This window comes from Anser brachyrhynchus (genome assembly GCF_964034855.1).
Source record: "Anser brachyrhynchus genome assembly, chromosome: 8".
Taxonomy (NCBI): domain Eukaryota; kingdom Metazoa; phylum Chordata; class Aves; order Anseriformes; family Anatidae; genus Anser; species Anser brachyrhynchus.
This window is the reverse complement of record NC_137702.1, coordinates 12,416,346-12,443,246: the sequence shown is the minus strand read 5'-3', so window position 1 is coordinate 12,443,246 and position 26,901 is coordinate 12,416,346. Positions and strand designations below refer to the sequence as shown.

Here is a 26,901-nt window from a genome sequence, read left to right as displayed (position 1 = left end):
TCAGTTAATCCACTCTTTCCAATGCCTCAGGTTTCATAGAATATATGGAATATTGTATGGAAATTAATAAGCATGTTGTCTTTTCCTCATTCATAGTATGGAAACATGGCTCTAGAGCTAGGTTAAATCACTACAGAATTCCATTTGGCACCATACTCTGGTTTGGCAGTGATTCATCGACGATAATTCTTATATGATTTTGGAGTCATTTTTCCTCCACCTTAGACCAAAGAAAGGAAAAAGATACGGAATGAGAACAGTAACAGATTAACAATTTTTTGATTTTTTTTCTCTACAGAGAAAAATTGTACCAGCTTCATAATCATATCAAGTAATGCTTGCAGAAGTTGAAGCAACAATATAAAACAATGATTATGTGAAAATAATATAATAAACAATGAGTTAAAACAGTGTGTTATCCCAGTGTCAGCCATTAATAAACGGTATGAAAGAAAGGGCATTCTCTCAATTACATTTTCTGGTTTGCAAGGGGATTTCCTGTATAACTGTGTGCTGTGTTGGAACAGCTTCTTCACCTTGTTAGAAGTATTAGACAAGTAGACTTATTTTCTAGTAACCATTTATATAAGAATGCAAAGGTATTCAGCTTAAAGTTCAGTTCAGAACAATGGGAAAATTGAGATAGCCTCATTTGTTGGCACTGACAGACTTACTCATGTTGTTAGACTTCCAAGGCTTTTCTTTTTCTTTTTTTCCCTCCTTTTTTTCCCCTTTTTTCTTCTTTAAGTTAGTGGGTTTGTTCCAAAAAAAAAAATGAAAACTTCAGTCAGACAGAGAGCCCTTCTAGGTTAGAAGCTAGTTGCTTTCTTCTACATCAAATTACACTGAAAAGTACATTTGGCATTATGCAGTGTCAGGCATCCAAAGTTTGAAAGTTTCTTTGCAACCCCAATTTGATTTTATTATTCATTATAATCTATGAAATTATATGATTATATACTGTTTTCCCTCAGCAGTGCTGCCTCACTCAGCACACAGGCTGGATGGTGCTCACCTAATAAGCAACTATTCAGAACGCTACTGGTTCTGCATGGCCTTCAACCTCATTTACTACACTTTATTCAAACTCTACTTTGAATATTGAATTATTGAATCTCATTTTGGATTTTTATGGCTTTTATTGCTATAATATCAAAATACTTTGCAAATACTATTTTCTTTAATAAAATGAAAGGCATGCTATTATTTGTCTCACAGGGGAGAGGGAAGCTGGAGCACAGAAATCAAGGTTAAGGGTTTCCACTATCTTTTGGCTCTCAACTTGAGATAACTGGAACTGTTTTTAATTATAACTTAGTATTGTATTGAACTTGATACTTTCAGAGAAAAGCCCTAAGTATGCCTATTACTTCTTTATTATCAGCCCTCAAACTCTGAAAGCTGTCATTGTCACAGCTGTATCCCTTACTTTCACAGATTGTTTGTGAGGTGTTTGTAACCCTGAGTGGTTTGGTTGTGCTTGGGTGACTTGCTGTGCAAGTGCGTTTCACAGATGACACCCAAAGTTCTCCCACAGCACTTCATGTCCTGAAGGAGGATGAGCTATGTGAGCACAGGCTCGTTTTCCATGTTTCTCTTTCCTTTTCTGTCCTATCTCTGCAGCGATGTTGATGGTTTAGGTTTTTGCAAGTTCTTGCCTTAAAGTCCCATTCTCCAAGTTTCTTTTTTTTAACCAAATCTCTTTGCATCTCTGCTCTTCTTCTCTATCATCATGAATTTTTCATTCAGTATTGCTGATTCATTTGTAGTTCATTTTTTTCCTCTTCATGCCACATTCTTCTTGCACTTAGATGCTCTTTAAGATGTATGATTCTTCTGAGGAGAATAGTTCTTTCCTTCTCACTCGGTTTAAGATTTGGGCTTCTGTTTCCTTATCTGAACCTGTTATCCCAGTTCCTTTCCAACCACCTGGCTTTTAGTTCCAGCCCACCTATAATGTGTAACTGTAGTATTGGAAAGTGCCTCAGTCTGACCCTTGTGTCCCTACCTACAGCACGTCAACAGCCTCCGAACAAACTCTAGTGGTAAAGTTTTGCTCCTGTCTTCTGTCCTGGAAAGTGAATCCATATTAAGGCATTACACATGGTTGGGCTTAAGCTATAGAAACATCTTTCAGCTGTGTGAGGATAAGCAGTGACTACGGGCAGGACTAGGCCTGCTTTTGTTGAGCAGGAGGTTAATGTCAGTGTGGAGCACTGGAGTAGTGGGAAGCAAAACGAGAGAGATTGATCAGTCCTCAGGGCTCTGGAGGGCCTGTCCTGGAGTCTGAGGACTTCTTTATCCCAGCTACATTATGGTCTGTGAGGAGAAGAATTCAGCTAGCAGTAATCGTCATATATAAAGACAGAGAATTGTATGTTATGTTGGTGCCATAAATACTAACCCTGTTACTAACGTAAGTGATTACAGTTGCTTTTTCCAATGCTCTTCAATCTGTTTCACAGTGTGATAACTGCGGGATTGAACCTATTCAGGGTGTTCGGTGGCACTGCCAAGACTGCCCTCAAGAAATGTCCTTGGATTTCTGTGACTCCTGTTCTGACTGGTGAGCAGCATATACTTGTATTTGGTATTTGTAATTACCGTGAGTATATCAATGTGGTATTACTGCTGTGTACATTGGGTACCTGCTCCAGCATAGGATACATCTGTGTTGGGTGAACTGAAAGATACTTAAACATATGTTTGTGGGAGATGTACATCTAGAACATGCTTGGAAAATATATACAATAATAATACAGAGGACAGATTAAGTTTACTACTGTTAAATAGTGGGGGGCAATGTTTTTTTGTACAATAATTGTTTAGTATCAAATTTGGTGACTGTTAATGACTGTTAATATGATCACTGAAAGATGTTTATGAAAGTTAAGGAAAATATTTGACTTTTAAACTGTTATCTTTTTCTTTCCCTTGCAGTCTGCATGAAACAGAGATTCATAAGGAGGATCATCAGTTAGAACCTATTTACAGAGCAGAGACATTTTTAGACAGAGACTACTGCATGTCCCAGGGCACCAGTTACAATTACCTTGACCCAAACTACTTTCCAGCAAATAGATGACATGGGAAGCAGATCTACAATCTTGGGCTTACTATCCTATTTGAAAAATAACAATGGCACCATTGTTAATTCTGTGCACATTTTGGAAAGACTCTCTGCTTTCCCTGAAATGTCGCTCACAGCATGACAGCTTCCTGGGTGTACTTGTCAAACTACAGCTTTGAGCTGTCATGGTTCTAGATCACTGAACAGCAGCTGAACATTCCTAGTGTGCAGAAGGTTTCACTGGGAGACTTTTTTCACCACGAGTCATTTTTAGGTGGTGAATCTAAACACAAAAGAAAAACATACAAAAGGGTGAGCCAGAAATGAGAGCACACATTAAAGACAGAGTAAATTCCAAAGGCTTTGAAGAACTTGGTTATAACGAGATCCAGAGGAGATGAAGTATTTATATAAAAACAGTTTAGTAGCTTGCAGTTTTGTTGTGAAATAGTTTTCAGCACAGTAACTGACTTCTTTAGGCAAGGTTTTAACCAATGACAGTGTTTGCTTCTAGGATGTACTCTAAAAAATACTCACTGTCTCAGCAATGGTTGGTTACAGGCCTTTATTAAATCGGAGCTGCTTAATCACATTGACTTTCAATTTTTTTAATTTTTTTTAATTTTTTTTTAAAACCACAATGAACTCTATTTACCAACAGTGAAGCACTACAGGGGGCAACTGTGGCATTGCTTCCTTAACCAGCTCATGGTGTGTGAATGTTATAAAATTGTCACTCAGATATATTTTTTAAATGTAATGTTATATAAGATGATCATGTGATGTGTACAAAATATGGTGAAAAGTGCCAGTGGTAGTAACTGTGTAAAGTCTCTAATACTCAACATTAACTCCTTTAAAATAAAATACACAGCCTTCTGCCTCTGTATTTGGAGTTGTTAGTGCAACTCATCAAAGAAAACTGCCTAATATAAATCATATATATGGTAATAATTTTTCCTCTTTTGTAGTCTGCACAAGATCCATGAAAGATTGTATTTTTATTACTATTTAAACAGTGATTAAAATTAGCCTGAGCAGTGAGCAAGGGTTCACATGCATTCTTTTATACTGCTGGATTTTGTTGTGCATCATTTAAAACATTTTGTATGTTTCTTCTTATCTGTGTATACAGTATGTTCTTAAATAATGTTCAATTGTCAGGAGAACTGTGAGAAATAAACTATGTGGATACAGTCTGTTTATATATAGAATGCTTGCTGTGACTTCCTTTCTGTGTAGTTTTGACTTTTTAATCAAAATTGAAAACATTAAAGGGCATTTTAATATGTCATTCACTATGCAGACCTGCAAGATGCCCAGCGCCTTCCTCGGCTGTTAATATCAGTAGGAGCTGATGGCGCTCTGCACCTACGTAAATATGCTTCGCCTTTGCAGGATTGGCATTTCAGTTTTCTTGTATCTTATTCATAAATTGTTCTTTTTCAGATTTCAGGAAAATCAGACTTTAGTAGCTTTGGTACACTGTATGCCATTGTCTGAGAAGCTTTGTAATTATTGTGACATATTTTTAGTTAATATATTTTTTATTGAAATGTATAGCTTGTGATTCAGAAACACTTGATTATTTTATAACTGTAGTAGACTTCCAGTTGCTTGAAAACTTGAACATTCAAGAGTAATTAGCTATAAAAGAAAGTAATTTGACTTTAAAAGTAAATAAATATGGCAATAAGAAGGGCTGGCTGCACCTAATAACCATAATTATAGTCTGATCAGTATTAATTTTCACAATAACATTTAGGTGTAGTCATTTTTTGCTTCAGAGGAAAGCAAATTTAAGCATTTAACCTATTTAGAAGGTAATAGAGTACAGTTACTAGAACACTGAGCAAGTATCATATGTAAACCTATCTCACATATCTTGTATACTTAAATAAATTAAACCTAGGAAAATACAACAGAAAAATTCACAAGGCATACTTCAGTTCTCCCTTTAATTCAGAAAGATAGTGCTCTGACAGGATCTAGTGAAAGAGTATGAAAGACCATTTGTGCTGTTTATGAGAAGGCAGAGTTGGTGAAGATGTGTTATAAGGGAGAGAATCTGTAGTAAACTGTGTTCTGTTGATATCCTAAAAAAAAAAAAAGGAAAAAATGGAAGTACATTAGTGAAAATATGATTAAAAGCAAATATTCAGTCATCCATTTAGGATAGCTTGGGAAGAAAAATATATATATAACTTGAATGAAATTGGAAGCAGAAGGAGAATTTCAAATCTGAATCACCTAACAAAGAAGTGTCTTGGATAAATCCTTTTGTTAACTGAATGCATATAAATACTTATATGTCCATATGCATGCATATACAGATATTTCTCTTGCATACATTATGAACATATGCAAATAGATATCTAATGCACATATACCCAGACAAGCATGGGATTTTTTTTGTTCCATAAAAAGGACCAGAAAAATCAGCAAGAAAATTTAAACTGAAACTGTATGTTGAATAATTTTTGTATTTTTTAAGGTAGCAGCTGATTTTTGCCTTTATTTCCATCCTGACAAGTGTGATGTTCCACACTTTTTCCACACTTTTTAACCTATTTGTAATTAGTCATAATAAAAAAAAAAATACTCTAAAAGCTACCCAGATGAATTGGAACTTCATGGTAACTCCAGATTTTTATTTTTTATTTTTAAGTACTATACAATACAGCTGCTACTGCTGGCAGGCTTGGTTTAGAAAAAAACCTACCTTTTCAAGCTCATGCATTACAAAAGTCTCTTGCTTAAAGCTGTTGTACTGCAGATGTTGCTGGTCATGTAATGCCACTACTCTGGAGCTGGAAAAACACTTCCTAGAGCATCAGAGGTAAAATGTAGCCTGTAAAAGGACCGAGGGAAGGAGGAACATCCAGGATGTGAAGGATAAGAACATATCTAAAATATTCCCTTAACAAAATAATTGAATTAGCATTTACAGGGCAAATGCTATGGAAGAGAAAGAAAACAGAAGAGTCTGCCATGAGCGGAAAAAAGACATACTTTGTAAGCATGCTGATTTGAACTATATGTCCAAGTCATGTACTGTGCTTTAAAAAGGATTAAACCCACATAAATTGTAACAGAAATTATTACTCCTCATTTTTGTATGTTTTATTTGTATTATGTCCTCATTACAAGAAAGGTAACTTTAAAAATACAAATCTGCTGCATCAAGTGCAACTTTAACAGAAAGAGCAATCATGCAACCCACTTCAACTGAATTTATCGAATAGTTCCAGTAAGAGGATGCAATTTTATAGGAATGTCAAACAAGCTTTTATTTAGTTGTCAGTAAACCAAAGAAACTCCACAATATTTTTGTTAACTTAATGGAAATACAATATGATTTGTACAGACTTATTTTCAGATGTTATGGATAAGTGGCCTACTGAAGATGCAAGCAATGCCAATACAGGATAACGTGATGGTCTGAATTTTGAATTTTAAATACCATTGAAGTATGATTTAAGGACACCTCCATATGCTCTGGCTCATGGTTAACTTTATATGTAGATTTTAGCTAGTATAGTAAAACTGCTGTTAATGTGGATTATTATCAAATTGCACATGTAACTACACTATACAATCATTATTTTCACCTCCGTCCATGAAACTGGGAAGTCGTCATTTATAATACCCAACACTTTCCAGCAGAAGACAGCTGTCTCCAAAATGGTGTCTGCTCTCAGACAAGTCACACCCACAGGACTGACAGACTTCCACAGTATTCAACTATGTCTTTGCTTTCAATTATTTTTTCCTGCTTTGTGTTGTGGCCGTGTTCTGGGGATGTCTGAAAACTGTATTTTAACTTCTAGCTTGACTAATTCCAGCTGTCTTACAGCTGCGTGTAACGAGATTTTAGTCACTAGGAAAAAAAAAAAGAACAAGCCAAGTGATACCACAAATATTAATGCTGTTAATTAAAAATCAATGGGAAAATTGCAGCATTCTTAATATGCTATACAGTGAATGATGTGGTTGAAGAGCTCACTGCTGACCAGGCAATGTGTCTGACTTCCAATCAAATACATAAGATCATGAAATACAAACCAGAGCTGCTGTTCACCATGCTGCTTGTAGCCCGTGAAGAGCAAACAACCACTAAAACAACATACAGTTCTTAGTGTGGAGCATACAGGCCACTCAATATTGAGTGTATTGTCTGAACAGAGAAAAAAATCATCTGAAATAATATACCACATGCACAAATTCCAGATACCTCTCAAGAAAGCAGTATTGCTTTGAACAGCATTTTATTCATGACTGCCAAGTGCACGTGTGAGGTGAAGCTGTGTACAGACCATTACTGCATTTCTGTTGAAAACGCTGCGGCTTCGTTTTTCAGAAAAGAGTCAATTGACTTGCAGACTTCCAGAAAAACATCCTCTGGTGTTGCTTCTGCATCAACCTGTGAAGGAAAACAAAACAAAATTAGTTTTGATTAAATTATAAATAATTATCTTAAAAAATATCAACAATGACACAGAAAAGGGGTCCAGTATAAAAGAGGAATTCTGTTTCATGTTATAAGCATCCCAATATAACAAAGCAGCTTCCATAAAAGTTACTCAGTTTCCAGAGATTTATGTGGAAGAATCTGAAGGCTTCATTGTCTGGAGCAAAACACGCTGATCAAATGAGGAAGATTGAGCTCTTTATCCGAAGTACTCCTATTTTAAAGTAAAATTATACCTTTGATATACAGAAAAGTTTCAAAGATTTACAGAAACTATTTCAATATTTAATACCTGCAAAAAAAAAAAAAACAAATAAAAAAAAATAGAATAACTCTCATGCTCTGCCCTTAATGAAATGAAGGAATAACTTGTTAATTTGTTTTCTGTCATCTAAAGTCAGAGTATGCAATGCTCTGACTGACCTAAATGCGTGAACTGACTTCAACAAAAACAAGACCAGACAATTCTCCTATTCTGAGGAAGAGAGCACTGCCTTGTAGTGATGGGGAACAACATTTGCAGCCACTAATGTTCCTGTTACCTAGAAAACATAACGTATCAACAAGTTTCTTTCAACAATGAGTTTCATGTCCAACCTGTGCAGGTAATTACTTGGGGAAGGAGAGCTTTCTGTTGTCTTCATAGTAGTCGCAGAAGAAGCTTTCATGCTGGCTGTGTACACCTGCAGATTGCACCTGCTGGTGATTCAGTTCCTCTCAAATGCCCTGGTGAGAGTCTTCAGATCCTCTACTCAAAAGCAAGCTTCCTCTCTGCTTCTTTCTCAGTGCTTCCTCTTTCATGCATGCAAGACATCAAGTTTGCACACATTCTAGTTAGACCCATGACAACTTTCCTGAAGCCTGTGTTTCTGACCTACACGCTGCATTTTCAACTCCAAGATGCTGACGCCAGACAATTGTAGTGTTTGAAGGGGACATTCTTGACCATCACGCTTTTCTGCCACCAATTTGTTCTGCAGAAGGAAAGGAATTTTAACACCCTCCCCCAATACATTTTTGAAATAATCCCCTCAGATGCACTGGTGCTTGCAGCCAGCTCCCATAGAGCCTGACTGCGCTCAACACACGTTTAAGTCCCTCAGTGCTAAGTCTTGTGTGAAAGTCAGCAGCTGCTCCTTGCAGAGAGCCGCCGAGGGATCGCATTTGTGCTCCAGAGCTTGGTTTCACTCTTGGTGGCAGCCACAGATGCTGTGAAGTTTGGTCCCTTGTCACGTCCTGTCAGACATGCTGGCACATCCAGCCGGGCTAGCTCCAAACTCAGCAGTTCCAGCAGTGGAAACAACCCAGCACCAGTCTGACCAACCTTTAATGAGCCTGACAGGGTCTGGTTCCCTTGGTCTCATTGCAAGGGTGTCTTACAGTCTGAGCCACCCAACCCCATTCTGGCAGCCTTTCAGAAACATGGTTCTGTTGCTGCCATTGCAGCTTTGTTAGAAAGGTTTTTGATGGAGCAGGTGGTGCCTTGGAAAGGTCAGGTCACAAACAAGGGCTGCATGCAGTTCAGAAGCCCTCTATGGCATAGAAACAAAGGGCTTAGGGGATGGTTACCTATGTGTGCCAAGAGAAAAAGGGAAGAGAGAACCATTCAGGACCAAAAGCCTAGATTCCCAAATTAGAATAAAACTAGCAGCTCCCATCTTGCGTACTATAAAGCAGCTTCGTTTGCCTGTTTCAATTGCCAAGACACCTGCTTCATACAGCTATCCCACAGGGAAAAAACTTCACGCCAGGTGAAGGCCGCAGCCACTTCAAAGCTCTCAGCATTTCTTCAGCCCGGAGGATCTCCTGGTGCTGACAGGGCCGTGTGGTCTGGCTGGGGAGCACACTGCGAGCTCCAGAGCTGACGTTTGATCTGATAAACGCACAGCTGAGAACTGGTTGTGCCAAGCTTCACACCATCCTTCACCTACTTGAGAAGTTAGATCTCACTGCGAATGCTGTGAGTTAGCACAAAGGATCCCGGTCTGGTAGAGTTCATTGGGGCAGCTGTGATAGCAAAACCTGCCTAAGGACGGAAAGACCGGATTCAACGCCTGTGCTAAATTGATAGCTCACTCAGAAACTTCTGATTCATGTGACAACCACGTGAGACTAAACCTCTGGAGACAGTGCAAACCCGATGGCCGACAGCCTGTTCCCTGGCTGGTGACCAGTCTAACCCAGATCAGCCTTGGCAGACCTTCTGCTTCTGAAATGGGTGGCTTGCTCATGCCTGTGTAGCACAGCAAAAACCACTTCCATACAGTTGCAATAAAAACGTGGGCTTATGGCTTGAGAACTATTAAATTAGACAAGCACTCATTAAGGTGTTGTCTCCTTGTTTGTTGAAATGCCTGCCCTCCTCTTCCTCTGATTCCTCCCAGAAAGCTGATACAGTGTGACTGTGCTTGCAGGGACCTAAAATAGCACTGTGTGAATTCTGCCCTGCACAGACAGCTCTGAGCTTGAGGCAGTACAGAACGTGAATGTGTCCTCTGCGGCTCCTGCAAGAAGTGTTATCTGTGTTGGAGCTCAGAATGAATGCCAGCCTTTGGTAAACATTTGGTGACTTTTAGTCCTAAACAGCTCTGATAGTGAAGGAAAAAAAAAAAGTTTAATACTAAATGCTTGAACTTGATATTTTCCTTATAGATATTAGAAAATACAGACGCATTTATGTATATACAATTTCTATATACACTAACATACATATATAAAATGTAAGTGTATTTGATAAATATGCATCCTTTTATATTGTCTCAATACAGATTTTTATTATCTCTTTATTGCATAAATGCATCTGAAGTGGATAACCAATCAAACCTAATCAGTGTAGCTGTCTTGCCATAGGTGTTTCCTGACCTTTTCTAGAACTGGGATTGATTCTCAGGTCTAGGTCCAGGATGCTGTGATGAAGAATTAGGTTTGTGAGCACGGAAATTGCTGCCCTTTATGACTGGCTGGAACGCTGCCTTCCTAACAGTCACAGTAAAATACGGATGAGCTTGACTAATGACAGCCCCATGCTGGCCTCCAAAATAACAAAGGTCCGATTCATAAAACTAACTTAATGTCGTGGCACAAAACTAACTTATGTGACAATAATTCACAGCTAGTACAGCAGTAATTCAGTGGCACTCTCTGCAGTTCCAGGAGAGAAAACTGTATTTGTCAGATTAGAAGAAACCTCATGAACTAGGACTGTTTTCAAGGTTATTCAAGGCTATATTCTGATATTAAAAGCAAGATCTAGATATGGTTTTATATAGTGCTTTTAGGTCTGAAATACCACTATGACTTTAGGCAACTTCTAACACAGAACAATTTAATGAGCTTATTTGAAAGATGATTGAAATAATCATTATAGTACAATGTTGCTCATTCTGGCATTAAAATCAGCTAGTTAAATTTTTTGTCATCAGATCTCCATTTGTTGTAGGTTTGGGGAGCTAGAACCCTGAATGTCTACTGCCACCAGGAAAAAAGTGCCTGGAGAGGGGATGGGTGAGGACTGCAGTTTTCAGAAAGTCAGACTGAGACTGGAATAAACTCACTGGTTAGAAGCTTCTTATCGCAGGTCGGTCAAGGTCAGCTGTGTTGTCACTAACATATCTTTGTCATTAAATAGGAGTGTTAAAAACCTCTTTGAGCCTGGTAGTACAGTACCAGTACATCTTTGAGCCTGTACTATCAGAACCAACGGATCAAGCTGTCTGGAAATCCAGGGGAAACATGCTGCCCTGATTCACATTTGGTGTGAATAACACTGTGTGTTATCTATAACCACAGGCTAACATTTCTGATGTATCTTTTCACACTGGTGTCTCATCTAATGGGTCACAAACCACCAAGGGGAGTGACAAAGAAATACTTGTTCTTTTGTTCCCCAAGTACTTATCTGCCAGGGTTAATGATTCTCTGATAACCTTTCAAAAGATGGAAATAAATTACATACTTGCTATCACTATTAGCATTGATCATCCCTTCTCAAAAGGGAAAATTACACATCTGTCCCTCCCCAGAGAAACTTTTAATAGGGGATAGCAGCATGAGAAGGCTCAGAAGTGGAAGATCATGAGATGGTGGATGGTGGCTGATTCAGTGTGACCATCTGCTCACAATTCTTCTTACAGTTGTGTTTGTTTCATAACGGTTATGTGAAATGTGTGTGGTAAGAATCTAATAGTTTCTGCTTAACCAGCATGTGACTTCAACTAATTTTAGAAAAAAACAGTATAACAATAATGTGAAAAAGAAGGAAAAGGAAAAGGGAAAGGGAAAGGGAAAGGGAAAGGGAAAAAGGGAAAGGGAAAAAGGGAAAGGGAAAAAGGGAAAGGGAAAAAGGGAAAGGGAAAAAGGGAAAGGGAAAAAGGGAAAGGGAAAGGGAAAGGGAAAGGGAAAGGGAAAGGGAAAGGGAAAGGGAAAGGGAAAGGGAAAGGGAAAGGGAAAGGGAAAGGGAAAGGGAAAGGGAAAGGGAAAGGGAAAGGGAAAGGGAAAGGGAAAGGGAAAGGGAAAGAAAAAAAAGAAAGAGAAAGAGAAAAAAGAAAGAAAAAAAGAAAAGAAAAAGAAGAAGAAAAAGAAGAAGAAAAAGAAAAAGAAAAAGAAAAAGAAAAAGAAAAAGAAAAAGAAAAAGAAAAAGAAAAAGAAAAAGAAAAAGAAAAAGAAAAAGAAAAAGAAAAAGAAAAAGAAAAAGAAAAAGAAAAAGAAAAAGAAAAAGAAAAAGAAAAAGAAAAAGAAAAAGAAAAAGAAAAAGGAATGCATTTTAATTGAAGTTTGTAGGCTAAGCTTCAATAAATGCTGTGTGATCTGCAATAACGAAGGTTTACGGAAATCTGCTCTGGGATGCCTTCCTTGTTTGTTATATTCATGTTCCTTTTCCTCAGATGGCTGTTTGACTAGGGAAGTTGTATTTGAGACACCTACTCTTTTGATGTTAACTAGGTAGGATCAGCCTTGTCTTGCTTGACTACCAAGGCATTGCTCTTCTCTATTACTTATTACCCTCCTACATACTGTCACTTGGAAAAAGCTTTAAAGTATGAGTCAGACATTAAAAACAATCTTTTTTTTTTCCCCTTTCTTCTCAATTGACAGAGGGCCACGTATTCAAAGATATTTACGTTTAGGCAAGTTAAAAAACAAGTAGGTGCTGACTGAATTTTCAGATACACTGTTCTGTCCAGGTGCCTCAGAATTCACCAAGAAATAAATTCAAGAACAACAATACCCACCTGCTTACTACAGCTAGCATAGTATATTTCATTCACCTGAGCATCTGCATCCCACAGAATTAGTCAATTTGCAACTGTTTTATTTGTGTGAGAAGCACTTTCAGCCCTCAGATTTCTGGTGAATTCTTTCTTAAAAAGCACCTCCTTGCTGTCATTAGCAGCAGGTGGATGTTCTGTAACTGACCATAAAAGCAACTATGGAACATTAAACCATATCCCCAAAACATGATTATTTTTTAAATAAATTGGAAATTTTCTAGCTCGCTGCTACAGCTACCTTGCCTTCCAGAACACAATTTGGAAACTGTTGCCTTAGCAGAAAAGGGAAGAAAGGACACTGTTATTCTTTGCCCTTCATTTTGTCAGTTCCTCTTCCCTCCTAAATACATCCCTGTGAGTTACATCACAGTCCTTCGTCTCAGCTGAGCAGCTGGAAGGATCACCATTACTTATTCCAGTCAGGTTCTCAGACATTTCATCTGCATCCAAAGGTTCCACCCTTTGTGCATGTCTCGCACTTCCACTGCTGTGCAGCAACACTGACAGGTAATCTTGGTACAAAGGGAAATTTCAGACAGAGTCCTGATCTTCTGGCAGCACTGTTGGGTCACAGTTCTTGTTCAGGGATCAGCAGAACAGAGAAATGCTCCACTTCCACGTATGATATTGGTTAATTATTAATGCATCAATGCACAATAACTCTGGGTTTAGAGAATGTCATAAATTTCTCATTGATTAAAAAAGGAATGCTGTTACAACCATATACCTTCATCTTTTCTGTGTAAATAAAGCAAAGAGAAGAATTCCCAATAACTGCAGAGGAAGCTAGGTCAGACCTGAATTTTTCTGTCTCTGTTGGGTTTATTAGGCTCCTGCCATCCGTGCTGTAATCCCTGTTCCAATGCAGAGAATGAGCAAGCCAATTTGACATTGTGGTCTCAAGTACACCTTGATGCGGCACAACAGACCAGTTCCTCCTCCACTGAGTGCTCATCTGACATTTAATTCCCGCACCAACCCCTTTGCTGGCCTTATGCCCAGGTCTGAATTTTACATTTGCATATTTAATCTCCTGCCTGTTTCCAGACTGAAAACTTCTGGGCTGGATAGGACAAGTTAAACATGTACCACCATTGCCATGTGCTGTTCCCAGCTCATGGAAAACTGCTCAGCCCTAAATACACTTAAAATGGAGAAATCAAATAATATCAACATTCCAGACCGATGTTGTTAAATAAGTCTGTTCAACAATTCTGACTTTCTCCTCTGTGGCAAAGCAGGGACTGGGTGCTATAATTGAGACCTGTTAAATGTGATCACTTATACAATTAAACACCACTTCATCTAGAATTATTAGTGGTGCTTTGTCACACATTGCAAAAAGCTGACAAAAATGTCTGATGCTGAATTTTCATGTCAGTTAGGTGGGATTTAGACTCCAAGGTTCCTCTTAAAATCCCAGCATCAACTCCTTTGAAACTCCTCCATCAACTCCTAAGAAAGGGCCCAGCTGGAATCTCAAGGGACATAAAGCTCACATGGGTGCTTCCCTGAAGAGCTGCTTCTGTTGAAAAAACAGTCCTGGGCAGGATATAACTTTCCAGAAGAAGGCAACTAAATATTCATTTGAACCCTTATTCTCTCCTTGTCTTAAATTGATTCTCTTCAGATGCTTTGGCTGTCTCTTATCCTGGGATCACAGCTAGATCTGGATCTGTAAACAGCACCTTCAGGTAAGACTTCGCTTCCCTAAAGCTGTTAGACCCCATCAGCTTTGCCTGAGAGGAGTACAAAAGCATCTTGTCTGGAGTCACATGGATTAGTTTAAAGACTCTATGAATGTAGATGAAATCCTTTCTTTTGAGAGGTCTTCAAAGCAACACCTGTAAATTCACTTTGGTAACTTTGCCTGTCATATAACACAGTTCCTTCAGTGAGCAGAATTATAAAGGCAGCGGCATCTAAATGGGATGCTAACATCTAACATCTTCAGCCTGTGCTGGTCAGTGGTGGAGAGTAATAAAAAACACTTAGGAATGAACAGATTCCTCAAGATGAAAACATTTGGTGTTATAAATAAAATCAATAAATAAAAAAATACTTAACATGTTAGACTGCCAGTAGGTAAAGTCTCGGTCTTCAGTGTATGTGTATGATATTACAAATAACAAAAACCAAGAACTATTTTAGCCTAGCCTAAAATACAAAAAAAAAAAAAAAAAAAAAAAAAAAAGGTGTGGGGGTCATTTATATGTGTTACTGATATTCTTTTTGCTTTCAACCCAAATTTTCTTTCTTCATCCAGAGAACATCAGAGTGGCTGCTAATGTCAATGCTTATGCAGTCTCTAAAATATGTTGCTATAAATAAGAAACTAACCCCATGTGCAGGGACCCTGGGAACTGCAAACTTTTCCATTACTCTCTGCTTTCTTCAACACATGCAGCTTAAACATATTCACTGCTAAAATTGTTTAAAAACTATATTCATAAATGCATATTTTTTTCTTAATTTTCCACATAGTTTAACTTAAAGCAAATATTGCATATCACAATCAACACATTTTGTGTTATGTGGAAACAGCTGTTGACCAAGTCTTAATTTGAATTTTTTTTGTCTTTGTTCTTCAAATTGTTGACCCAAATAACGTACAGGTTTGAAAGATGTGCATTTACAAATGATAATACAGGTTGGAAAGAACCTCAGTGGGTCATCTTGTCCAACCTTCTGCTCAAAGGAGGGCTGAGCAGTGGAAGGATGCCATGATGCCAGGCACTATGTTTGAGTTGTGTGATTGACCAAGTCAGACTGTATGACTAAACTCTTTGGGATCACTTATCCAGGAATATTACCCAGAAAAATTTCCTATACAAGCATTTCTTCCAGAAAAATAACAAAAACAAAAAAACAACAAAAAAACTTGTTTCAAAGTATTTAGTGCATTTCCAAAATTGAATGTTTGATTGATTGATTGATTGTTTGTTTGTTTGTTTATTTATTTCTATTTATTCTAGCAGTACTCACTGCAGAACTGGTGAGGAGTATTTGGATCAGAATAGCTATTGAAGCCAACTGCACTGTGTGAATAAGTGCTTAGACCTACTTTTACAATTTGACTATAGGTGGAAAGTAAACTTTAACATAGATTCCAACAATTGTTCAACAACACTTGGTTAAAAAAATCACTTCCCTCTCCCATAAACAATCTAAACTACATTTACTTCTGCTCCTTGCTGTACAGGTACTGGGACTGGAGGTTTCTACCTGAGACTGTCCGTTGGTAACAAGGATAATCTGGGAGGATTAATTTTAAAAGCCTACCTTTGTTGAATATTTTGGCAGTGTTCTCCAAATGCCAGTGAATTGCTGAACAAGTACTTGTCTACATCATAAGTGTATGGTGGCGGGGTGTTGAGATAGGGGGTGTCTCTGTACTTAAATCCATAATGGATTCACATCTCTGACAGAAGATGTGTATTTTACCAGCTTAGTAAAAAGGGCATGAGGTGAATATTTCAATATGGAGTACCTGTGTTCAAGAAAAATAGAACACATTTTTCAGCCTTAAAAGCATACGTGACTTGCGTACTTGCTACAGCCTCTAGAAAGAAGCTCCCAGAATAATTCCAGAAAGTATTACTGGATTCTTTCACTTTTAGGACGAGAAGGATCAGCAAGACTGGTACTTTCTGTAGCTGATGATAAGGCAGTTTGCCATGATGGAGAAGAAAATATATAAAAAGGAATATAAACATCCTATGTAAATGAGATTAGAGATTTGCCAGCATATCCATCAGTTAATTGCACTGATAGAATTTGTCTTGCTTCTCTGCAAAGTATTGGTCAGAGAATATAAAAAGTGCTTTAAATATCACATCCTCAGCAGGTGTAAACTGAAGTAATTAACTGAAATTAATATAACTATGTTATTTATACCAGCTGAAAGATCTTTCTTGTGTGCAGGTCTGTTTTATTTCAGGATATACACTGTCAGCTGTGTAAAGGTAACTAAGGGGCTTTGGATTAATATAATCTTTCATCTTAATTGTGAAAGCCTTTATAGAGAAATAAATCCTAATACCTAAACAAAAGCTTTCCAGCATTAACATTTAGCAAGAGATTCTATACTGATGAGGTAGTGATTCAGGATATGTCGTCAGAATCAGGATAAATTTGTGTTTTTATTCTTTCAATTTGTACCACGGAATTCAGAAATTTGAGAATTTTCAAACAAACCAGGTAAGTGGAAGATAAGAACAAACTCTGAAGTGCGGCAACTAATACAGTACATAAATGGTGTCATGTCAGTATTTTCTGAATATTGCTTATATAATGGAAGTAAAAAGCAATAATTTAATTCAAAAGGTCAATCAATTTACCTTGCATAACTGTGCCTTTTTTTCATAGTATGCAATCACAGGTTTTGCTGCTTGGTAATAGCTTTCGATTCCTTCCTTGATGGTTTCAGCACTGTCAAAGTGCTGACTGCTCTGACTTCTCATCAAAAGGCGACTGCTCATGGTTTCTGCAGAGCAGTCCAGACAAAACACAAGTTTTGGTTCTCCAATCTAGAAAAAAAAAAGATAATAAGTATGCAAAGCAGTGTCCTGGCAAAGCCTATTTAGTTTGGATAACTTTAAAAAGAAATGCTACCGAAATAATCATCAAGAAAATTATTAGCAAATTACTTATTTGTTTTGGCAGAAATTATGCTTACTAAAAAACACCTCTTTTTGTAGCAGAATTTAGAGAACCTTGTCTTTAGGATCAAGACTTGATTGAACTCTACACATACAGAGAAGAAGAGAGAGGATCTGAAAAATTCTGGCTGCTTTGACTGAAGCTTATCAATATATTCATCATTTGCAATTGTTTGATAAAAGCTTGATGCAAAAAGCACTGGACTCATGGTATGCTTGGCAAGGTTATTCTATCCTTTAGTTTTTTTCAGTCTATGGAAAGTATATTTTTAATTTAGGGAGTGGTAAACTATAGCTTAGAGCTTCAAGAGTAAACCCAAGAAAATGTCCAAATTAAAGTGTGCCCACTTGAACTGGAAATGAGTAGCAACACACAGGCTCGGGAATACTATCAAATGCTTGTCATTGGACTTATTCACAGGAATATGTCCTGTGAATTATTTTGTGTCACACTGTATTTTATGTCAATATTTGCAGTGTAACTCTGCATCATTACTACCCATGGCATAAATGAAAGATCTGATATATACACTGCATTTTCAGATTGGTGGATCATTTCCAAATTCTGTGAGATGCCTACCACTTAGTGCTTTTTGGCTACTGCCAAACTAGTCCTGAGGGAAGGTCTGCCTTTTCCTATAAAAACATAAGTAAGGATTTATCTATTTTTATTCTCAGGCTTTGGGAAAGATAGTAAGTAATTGTCTCTATCTGCATTTGACATCAGATACTTTGGTACTTTATGGGTGAAAAATAACTTGCAAGAAACAACAAAATATGTCTGATAATATTTTAGGAGAGATCCAAAAGCTCTAAAAACCAATCTCTATCATTCTTTCCCCAAGATGATATAAATATACAAGTCTTTTGGAATAAACCTTGCAGTACATTCTGTCATGTGCCTTGCTCAGGCACAGCAGTGCCTGACAAAGTTTTATCTGAGCAACAACCGTTGGTCTGAATCTAAAGTGATAAACTCCACTCTAGCAAGTAAAATAAAGGTGTTACAGGATCAGAAATAAATAATGTAATAGATTTTCCATGCAGTTATGCATTGAAGCTTTCAATGATGCTTTCAGGCTTTTTCTCATTCCTTCCAGCAGGGATTTGCAGAACATCTTATAGAAAAGAGTGAGAAAGTCTTGAGACAAGATAACTGTTCTTCACGCTAGTGACCATTAGATACTTATGTTTTTTCCATGGCTACATGGCAAAGGAAATCTAAATGACTGATACATGGAAACTGATGTTGCTACCCTAGTTTGCATTCTTTATAGAATGAAATATTCTAAAGGTAAATATTTCCTGTTAGGCCTTGTGGCTTTGACTGGGGATCGCTGCATTGTGTTGACCTTTCTACTACTTTAGTGACTTTCTAAGAGACAGCTGAATCTAAGGGATTATCCCGGACAGTTCAATGACAGGCTTTTTTCCAAGCATTTTTTCCATACAGACGAGAAAACATTAATGTCATTAGCATTAGCAGCAGCGGTTGGATTTCAAAAGCCAACGAGGCAGTTTTAACATTGCAGAGACTTAAATCAATTTAAAAACAGATGTGGGCTTGAGCAATGATTTCAACAAATGCCCTTTTTGTCTAATTGAACTAAGATTGTGAGAAATTATTCTGCCTCCTGCCCCCCCCCCCCCCCCCCCCATTTTCTATTGAAAAATCCACATGGTGCTCTTAAAAGTTTCAACATATTCTCCTGACTTCAAAACGTTACAGAAACTTCACTCCTAAATGTTAAATACTGCAAAAAGTAAAAGTAATGACCCTATCAGATTTACAGCAATTTTTATTACTGTTTTTTTTTTTTTAATTAGTGTTTTATTGACACAATTTACCTTAAACACTACATTTTGTGGGACATCTGCAGGAAGCTAAATAAGTCTAATGTATTGTGTCTTCAGTCTGTTTTATTGGATGTCTTACAACATAAAAAAGCTACTCAATCTGGTAAAGTGGAACTTGCAGTTTAATATTGTTTTCTACTTCTCACATATAGCAGAAAGATCATGGAGGGAACAAAGAGAGATGTGGACTTTTGCTTCTCTAGAATTATGGCTAGTAAAAAGTTCAGTTATATCACAGAAAGGATTTGGGCAAAATGTGCTGGAGAATAAACTGTTTCTACATATCTGATTCTAGTTAGGGCTGTCAGTCTTTTAAATATAAGCACTATTCCAAAAGTCTTCTAAATAGAACAGCTCTTTGTTAACAATTATGTTTTTTGCACACTATGTAGATATGTAGTATTATTCATATGCACTTTGCCACCATTAATTTATACAGTCTATGTCCACCTCATTTCATTCAATTACAGCATAGGAAGAACTTCTGACCACCCTTTAGAAAGAATTGCAGACCATTATCTCAGTAATGAGTCATTTAAAAAAAACTTCATAGAATTTCTGAATAGCCAAATTCACCCTGCAAAAGCTGAAGTGGAAGCATCGATTCAAAACAGGTATGACCTACCAATTTCAAAGTTATCACTTGGTGTCCTTGTATTTTACTCCAAATGCCAAAGAAGGTTCAGGACTACAAGATCTTTTGCTGCGATTGTGTCTATGGGAACTGAAAGGGGCTCTGCTTTTCCACTGGATTAAGACCTGTTTGCCTGGCAATGCCACAGTCCAAGACACACTGATTTCCAAGAGTTATTTACAAGAGAAATCTCTAATGTCTTTTTAATAGTCTGTGGCAATTTAGTAAAGGAACTAATAGGCCAACATTTCTGCGAATGGCTTCTCTACCAACTCCTAGCACCCATTATTTTTTCTAGTTTTTGATGCTGTCTGTAAGTCTTGATAGACTTTTGTGTTAATCAGCTAAATAAAGCAGCTGTTTTCAGGGAGAAAATAGATGATTCGTTAAAGCTTTATTATCCTTCAAGCATGTATAGGACATTTGTGAAGTATAATTTGATAGAACATGTAGTTAACTATTTCCCTTAATTCAACACTTCCTTTCTTACAAGCCCTGGTAAATCCATTCATGGGTTTTATACAGAGTATTTTCTGCAGATTGAGAAATGGACAGCTGAGATTCCTAAGTAAGTCTTAGCACATACTGAGAAAATCAATAACTCTCAAAACTGCCACACAGTCACTTGCAAAAAACTCTTTTTATGGTTATATCACCTGTTACTCATGACAAAAATGTAATCTGTTTACTGATTCAAAGTGGCAGCAAGCTTTAGCAGATCTGGCTCAATGGTAAGACGTATTAATTGTGGTGACACAGACCTTCATGTACCTCCATCATGTAGTGCTTGATGATATTTTCATGAGAAGTGTAGCAACCATCCAATAGAATTAAAAAACTCATTCTAAAAATGGTAATTTTCACTAAATGAGAATCGCTCCCAGTTTTTATAAAAAATCTAGCTGAAATAATCCTTTACTGTCTGCGTAGGCAAGGGCAAAAGCTACAATCACTATATTAATGGGGTGCCAAAGTCTCAGTGATCAGCAGCAAAACTATTTTTGGGGCTGATGGATTGGCTCTTTAAAAAAAAAACCCTGTTGCAATCCACTGAAGATGGAGCGGCACTAGAAGTACAGTCCTATCTTAATAGGAGTAGTAACAGAATTACAACTACATGGTCACCTTGCTCTCAAACTCTTTTGCTTCTTTCAGCTCCCGCGGATAACCATCGATCAGAAATCCTTTTGTGTCCCCTAAATTGGCAACCATGGCTTCCTTCAGTAGCTCTAGGACAATACCCTGCATTGGAAAGAAAGGAAGTTACTTGATTAATTAATAAGAAAGTCTGGTATCTTTATTTGTTACACCAACGTTAGTTCTATGCCCTTGAGAACCACTCTGATCTGTTTTGCTAAAAGCAGGTCCTGCAAATGCAGGTGTTTTTCTTTGGTACCTGCACATGCTACACAAATCTAGTGTTGCAACCCACCCAAGAGTTTCCAAAGCATCCTCTGGATAGCTGGAAATATTTCATAGTTTCAAAATTAATGTTAATATCTGTGAAACTTTGGGGGCAGTGCTGCTAATTTTTCTAATCTGATTGCATTTAGTTCTGTCACTGATAATAATTATATTACATGGAATGTGATAAGACACCCCCTTTGATCAAACACACTGAAGAGCAAAGCAATCAAAATCAAGTCTCATCATAGCTTTTATTTTCCCGTGAACAGCACTTCCCAGTATATTTCATTAGCAAGCACATACTACGATCTAACTGCACTTGCTGAAGACCCATCAAGAGGTCAGGCTGCAGACCTGCCACGTGAAAGTCAAGTTCAGCTGAGAACAACAAACTGTCTTCACAGTCTCCATTAAACTGCAGTCCAGCTACTCTGGGATGTTAGCCAGCTCTGCAGGGAAACACTGCAGGTATTGTAAATTAGAGCAGCTGCCAGGAGGACCAGCTCTGAATTTGAAATGCAAAGCTATAAAATGGACATAAAGTTTCTGTTTCCTGTACTTATTCTTGTATTCCGCAATGTATAGTACAGCATCTGTCTCACTGTATTTTTGAGTAATCTATATTGTGTATGGGAATCTGAAATGTAAACAGCTACTGGCACAGAAAGGGAAAAGAAGTGCCACAGATCTGGCAATGAGGAAACTTCTCCCTCAAGTTGCAGATTCATTTTCCTTAAATAGGAATAACCTCTTATTTCCACCCTTTTAGACAATCTATATACTACCGTTGCTCTTAACAATTCAGACCACAGATAAAACTGTAGCTTACTCCTGGCACAGGTTCACCACATTCCATGATGTCTTTGATCAATTTACTTCTCTCTGATAATGACGATAACTCATTTTGGAGAAGGTCACCAGTGGACAGGTGAGTAAATCCATACTTCTTCACTAACTGTTCACATTGGCTGCCTTTGCCAGACCCAGGACCACCTTTGTAAGGGAAAAATGTCAAGAATTAGAAAGAAAGAAGTGCATTTTCTCAATTTATAGCAACTGAGAAAATTGAAGGAAATTGATATGACTATGATATTATTTTTTTATTTTTTAGCAAAAACACTCTATATAGTAGAACAAATCATATAATTCCTTTCCGATACACTACAGCGCTGACTCCAAAAATGTGTGTTGAAATCAAAGGAGTCACAACAATGTGAAATGTCTTGCAAAAGAGAACCTGTTCCTAAAACACAATTACCATGTCAATGAAATACATTAAACAGGGAGCAGGGGAGGGGATTTGATTCCGTACACATTCAGGCTTGCTAGTTGCAACAAATACTAGCAAATTAATCTTCCCTGCATCCCTGCGAAGGAAATGTTTTGCCCTCAGTTGTGTGGAATGGAAAGGTATAAGCAGAGATGGTGAAACCTGACTGTGTTATGTGGCATACATGTGGGAGCACAGCAGCTAAATCCTTTTGCCCTGTGGCAAATGCAAAAGCACAACTTCACTGAGCTTGCTCCCTCTTCCCCTGAGCTGGAAAGCTTTCACAGGTGCTGGTACATCTGCCGATAACCAAAAGCCACATACAGAAGCAGCTAAATGCTGGCGAAGGCTTGATCCTACAGCTCCCTGAAACTGTGGTATCAACTCGCTCTTCATGTGTGCTGCAGGGAAATATAAGTGCCTAGTGCTCAGTGATGCACGGCACCCTGTCACCACTCGTTCACCTGTATTCAGATGGGAGCTGGAAAATCACCTTGGACCAGGGCTCAGATTCAAACAGCTGTAGGGGTAAGGGCAGTCTCAGCAGCTGAGGTGAAGCTGCTGAGGTGATTCTTCCACCAGCTGAAGGGAAGGCACCTGCAGCCCACCACAGCTGCAGGCCGGGTTTTGCTTCTCCCAGGGGCCTGTGGGTGACAGAAAGGGCGGGAGGGGAAGGGCAGCAACTTGGGTGGGTGCTGCAGGTGTCCTCCTGTCAGCAGTGCCTCAGGGATACACCTCAAGCCACCCTGCTTCCTCTAGGACTGTATCAACAGTCCCCAAACACCCTATCTCTGGCAGGTATTCTTTCTGGGGTCTGCTCGGAGATGGTGGACGCTGCCTCGTGTTCTGGGTGCTGGCACTGCCCTGTCCCACCTCCTCACAGGAAGGTGGCGTCTCCTGTCTCCTCACCCTGATGTCTCACCCCATGAAAGGCCAGGGGTCTCCTCAGCTGCTTGCTGAGCAGTAGCCACCCCAGGCTGGCTGGTCAGATCACCAAAATGGCCAAAAGCTTCATCTTGTGAACCCTGCTCCTGTGGTGGTGACCTCCAGAGCTGTTGGAGGATCTGAGGTGAGTGTTCCGCAAGGTTACGGCTGTGGGAGAACCTGAGGCGGCCATGTTGCTGTCCAGGGTGGGGGGAGGCCTAGAAAGTAATTTCATGTTGCAGGTATTGGTGTTTGGGGAGAAATTTCAAGGTGTGTGGCAGTCAGCAGCATTTTTATAATCTTTGATGGATCTGTTTGGAAGAACTACATAAGCAGGAGGTAATTACACCCTTTCAGGTGGACAGTACTCAAAAATCAAAAGAAGAGGCAAGGCTGTATGCTTAAAATTAAAGATAAAAAATCACACTCTATTAAAAACTTTTTTTTTTTTAAAGCATATGACTTGCATATTTATTAACTATCGAGACTCACAGATATGCCAATATGGCTCTATTATGTGGACTTAAGATGCTCGAACAAGTGATGATAAGCAGTGTGCTTTTTGTTTTTGTTTATCTTTCTGTTAATGAATACAGGAATAACACATTCACAGTGTAGTGAATGTGGCATCATCTCCTCCCACCTTGAAATTTCTTCTAACTTTTGCATTCAATTTAAGAAATAACTGCACCAAGTCTATAATTTTCAGAGAAGATACAGTACTGAAGCTGAGAATAAAATCTGGGTCATAAGGCAGTTGCAACAAAGGAGCGGTTTTGTCTAGCGTAACCTGCAGTCTTCTACTTCAGATTCACAAAGATAATCATCAGCCTGTGGTGTGAGGATCACAATTGTGCTATGGTTTTAGCTAGAGAGTCTTTTTCACAGTCATTTTCTTTCCAGTGTGGGTTACTTGCTGTTATTGTATTGCTTTAATAAAAAGAAAACCATACTTCTGTAAAAGCAGCCATTGGCAGAAAACAAGGAGTAAATAAGAATGGCTATAGAGGAACAGGTATAGAGATGTTATAGACAAACTACATGTAAATATCTGTAATGGCAAACTGTTTCTGGTCTGTTTTTTAGATGAGCAATTTTGTGTGTGCATGTGCTTGTTTACATATTCTGTCTTCTGGACTTATACATTAGCAGTGCAGTAATTTCATCCTACTTCTTTAGAATATACCCAGTATTAGGTAAACAGATGGGATGTAGAATAAGGTAATTTTTATAGCTATGTAACTGTTTCTCTCCTGAATGTAGAGCCAAAATAGAAATTCCATGGTGTCCCTTCACATACTAAATAAAACTAGATCTCTTTTCAGAAATAACAATACAAGAACAATTTTAGGTTGTTTAATTACTAGATAAATCCTCAGAAAAGCTAATGCATTTCTATAATACCTTTATCTCTTAGTATTTTAAAGAGAATGCTGTCAAAGTGAAACAATATGCAGGACATACGCTGTAACGACCATTACTGTTCTCCCAAAACATTAAAGTTGACTGTTTATTTTCACAGAAGAGTTCCAACAAAGCTGATATTAAAATGCTGAGCCTTTTAAAGAGGAGAAGATGTAATTAAATAACAACTATGTGCTGAAAGTGGTAATTTTCATGGCCACTACTATTAATTTCGCATAACTTGACGTGTAGCCAAGTATCCTATTGCCTGATAAGTGTATGTGACCCACTTTACAGTCTTGTGTTTTTCTTATCAACAAATGAGCTTGCAACTCTTACTTTGCCTGATCTGAAAGGAGACTGAATACCTCCAGGGAATTCAGCATTCCTGAGCATACTCAGCATTTATGTCAGTATTAATTTATATACATGAAGTTCGAATATTAGTAATGTCTTAAATTCTGGCCTTCAGAGGGAGTTAATGTGATTGCAAAAGAGCTATCAAGATGGGAAAGGGCACTTCCTTCCTAATTAGTACTTCCTTTCTGCTTGGGGTACATATTTAAAGGAGTGCTACATAAGTGGCTTTAACAACAAACAAATCCCACAGTTGTGAGGTATATCATAATTTTTGCAACACTACAAATTGATATTTTATTGTTTTAGAGGGTCTCTTTATTAAATCTATGCATCTTTCTTTTAAAAAAAATGAGAAAAATAACTTAATTGAGGGAAGCTTATAATAAAACAGGAGCTGCATATTAAACATAACAAAAGCTATTACAAAGATATCTTCAGATAGGAAGCCTTCACCACAAGGCTTGTTACGCTGTTTTTCAAACATAAAGAACTGGAGGCTGTGAATAAGGTGGTGAAGTTTCCACAATAGCTCGATTGTTGGGAGGAGAAAAACATGCCCCCACTTTCATTGCGAAGGTGTATGATTCTTTGTGAACACTGTCACTTTTTGGTATGCTGTCGTCTTTTATTCTGCCTACATATATTTGGGAAAAAGCTTGTGTTAAACCAGTGACAAACTGATTCTCAAGTAACTTGCTATTCACATTTAATCGTGTTCTTTTCTAACTTGTGCATATGACATGAAGTTAAAGTATAGAAATTACGAATGTGCTGTGACCTATAGGAAAATGTAGAATAAGTGTGTGGAGTTTGAACTTGAATATGTCCATCTATGCTTGTAAACAAAGGAACAGTTGGTTTGGGCATGTTCCCTATCAGCAGATAAGCAATGGGGAGCTAACTGGAGATCAGCTATTGTGGAGATCAGAGGCTTCCAGGGTCAGGTCAGTATGGTTACACCTTGATGAGATCATGAAGACGTAGGAGAGCTTCTACCAACTCTTCATTTTTCTAATCAGGCTCACAGCTGTGTAAAGAGGTTGCAGCCAGGAGCTGCGTGGCTTCACTCTGCAGGCTCCTGCTGCAGCAGACTGTGCAGCTCCCTGCTCAGCAGCAAGGTCAGGGAAAAGCAGAGCATCTGTGAACTGCAGCAGGAGGGGGCACGAGGCCCTCCTTGAGCCAAAGGCCAAATTGCAATGGTCAAAACAGATGCATGTTATTACTGGATTTTGCATTCAGGATGTATTAATAGTAAAACTGCGCACTGCTCTTTGTTGGCCTTTACATACAGAATCTGAGAAATAGCAGTTCTTCAATGTTAGCATGTTTGTCAGCTATCTTATTATTTCTGAGTGCAGTATATACTGCTTAAAGTTCATTCATTAACTTAACTAATAAAAATGTGCAGATTTAGAGATCGGGCGTATTGCTCACTGAGATGTATCTTGAAATCTTTTGTGTGTCCCTTTGTGATTTCTGGTGCAAAAAAGTGAGCAAATATCTGGAACCAGGGTACTAGACAATGCATAAAAATTACATGCAGTTTGGCATATTGATTTTTCTGTAAACAAGC

General features: G+C 38.1%; 2 protein-coding genes and 1 long non-coding RNA gene across 9 annotated transcripts in view; 2 read left to right on the top strand and 1 right to left on the bottom strand.

Moving 5' to 3' along the window:
- Nucleotides 1-4,284, top strand: part of ZZZ3 (zinc finger ZZ-type containing 3) — a 60,337-nt gene extending 56,053 nt beyond the window's left edge. For 4 of the 5 annotated variants that reach the window (XM_080601465.1, XM_080601462.1, XM_080601463.1 and 1 more), the window contains exons 12-13: nucleotides 2,466-2,566; nucleotides 2,941-4,284. In XM_080601465.1, the coding sequence (XP_080457591.1) occupies nucleotides 2,466-2,566; nucleotides 2,941-3,085 (246 nt within the window). In that variant the 3' untranslated portion in view covers nucleotides 3,086-4,284. Of the gene's footprint in view, nucleotides 1-2,465; nucleotides 2,567-2,940 lie in introns of those variants that run through there. The other variant, XR_013954096.1, reaches the window with a different exon arrangement.
- Nucleotides 4,285-6,168: 1,884 nt separating this feature from the next.
- Nucleotides 6,169-26,901, bottom strand: part of AK5 (adenylate kinase 5) — a 94,935-nt gene continuing 74,202 nt past the window's right edge. For both annotated transcript variants that reach the window (XM_080601501.1, XM_080601500.1), the window contains exons 11-14: nucleotides 22,200-22,363; nucleotides 21,089-21,205; nucleotides 17,152-17,340; nucleotides 6,169-7,493 (exon numbers count right to left, since the gene is read on the bottom strand). In XM_080601501.1, coding sequence (XP_080457627.1) covers nucleotides 7,389-7,493; nucleotides 17,152-17,340; nucleotides 21,089-21,205; nucleotides 22,200-22,363 — 575 coding nt within the window. In that variant the 3' untranslated portion in view covers nucleotides 6,169-7,388. The remainder of the gene's footprint in view (nucleotides 7,494-17,151; nucleotides 17,341-21,088; nucleotides 21,206-22,199; nucleotides 22,364-26,901) is intronic.
- LOC308198684 lies at nucleotides 7,500-21,066 on the top strand. 2 transcript variants are annotated; one of them, XR_013954104.1, is made up of 3 exons: nucleotides 7,500-17,011; nucleotides 17,512-17,682; nucleotides 19,800-21,066. It is a non-coding gene; the product is annotated as an uncharacterized lncRNA (long non-coding RNA). The 2 variants fall into 2 exon arrangements; XR_013954105.1 differs by having other exon boundaries at nucleotides 18,573-21,066.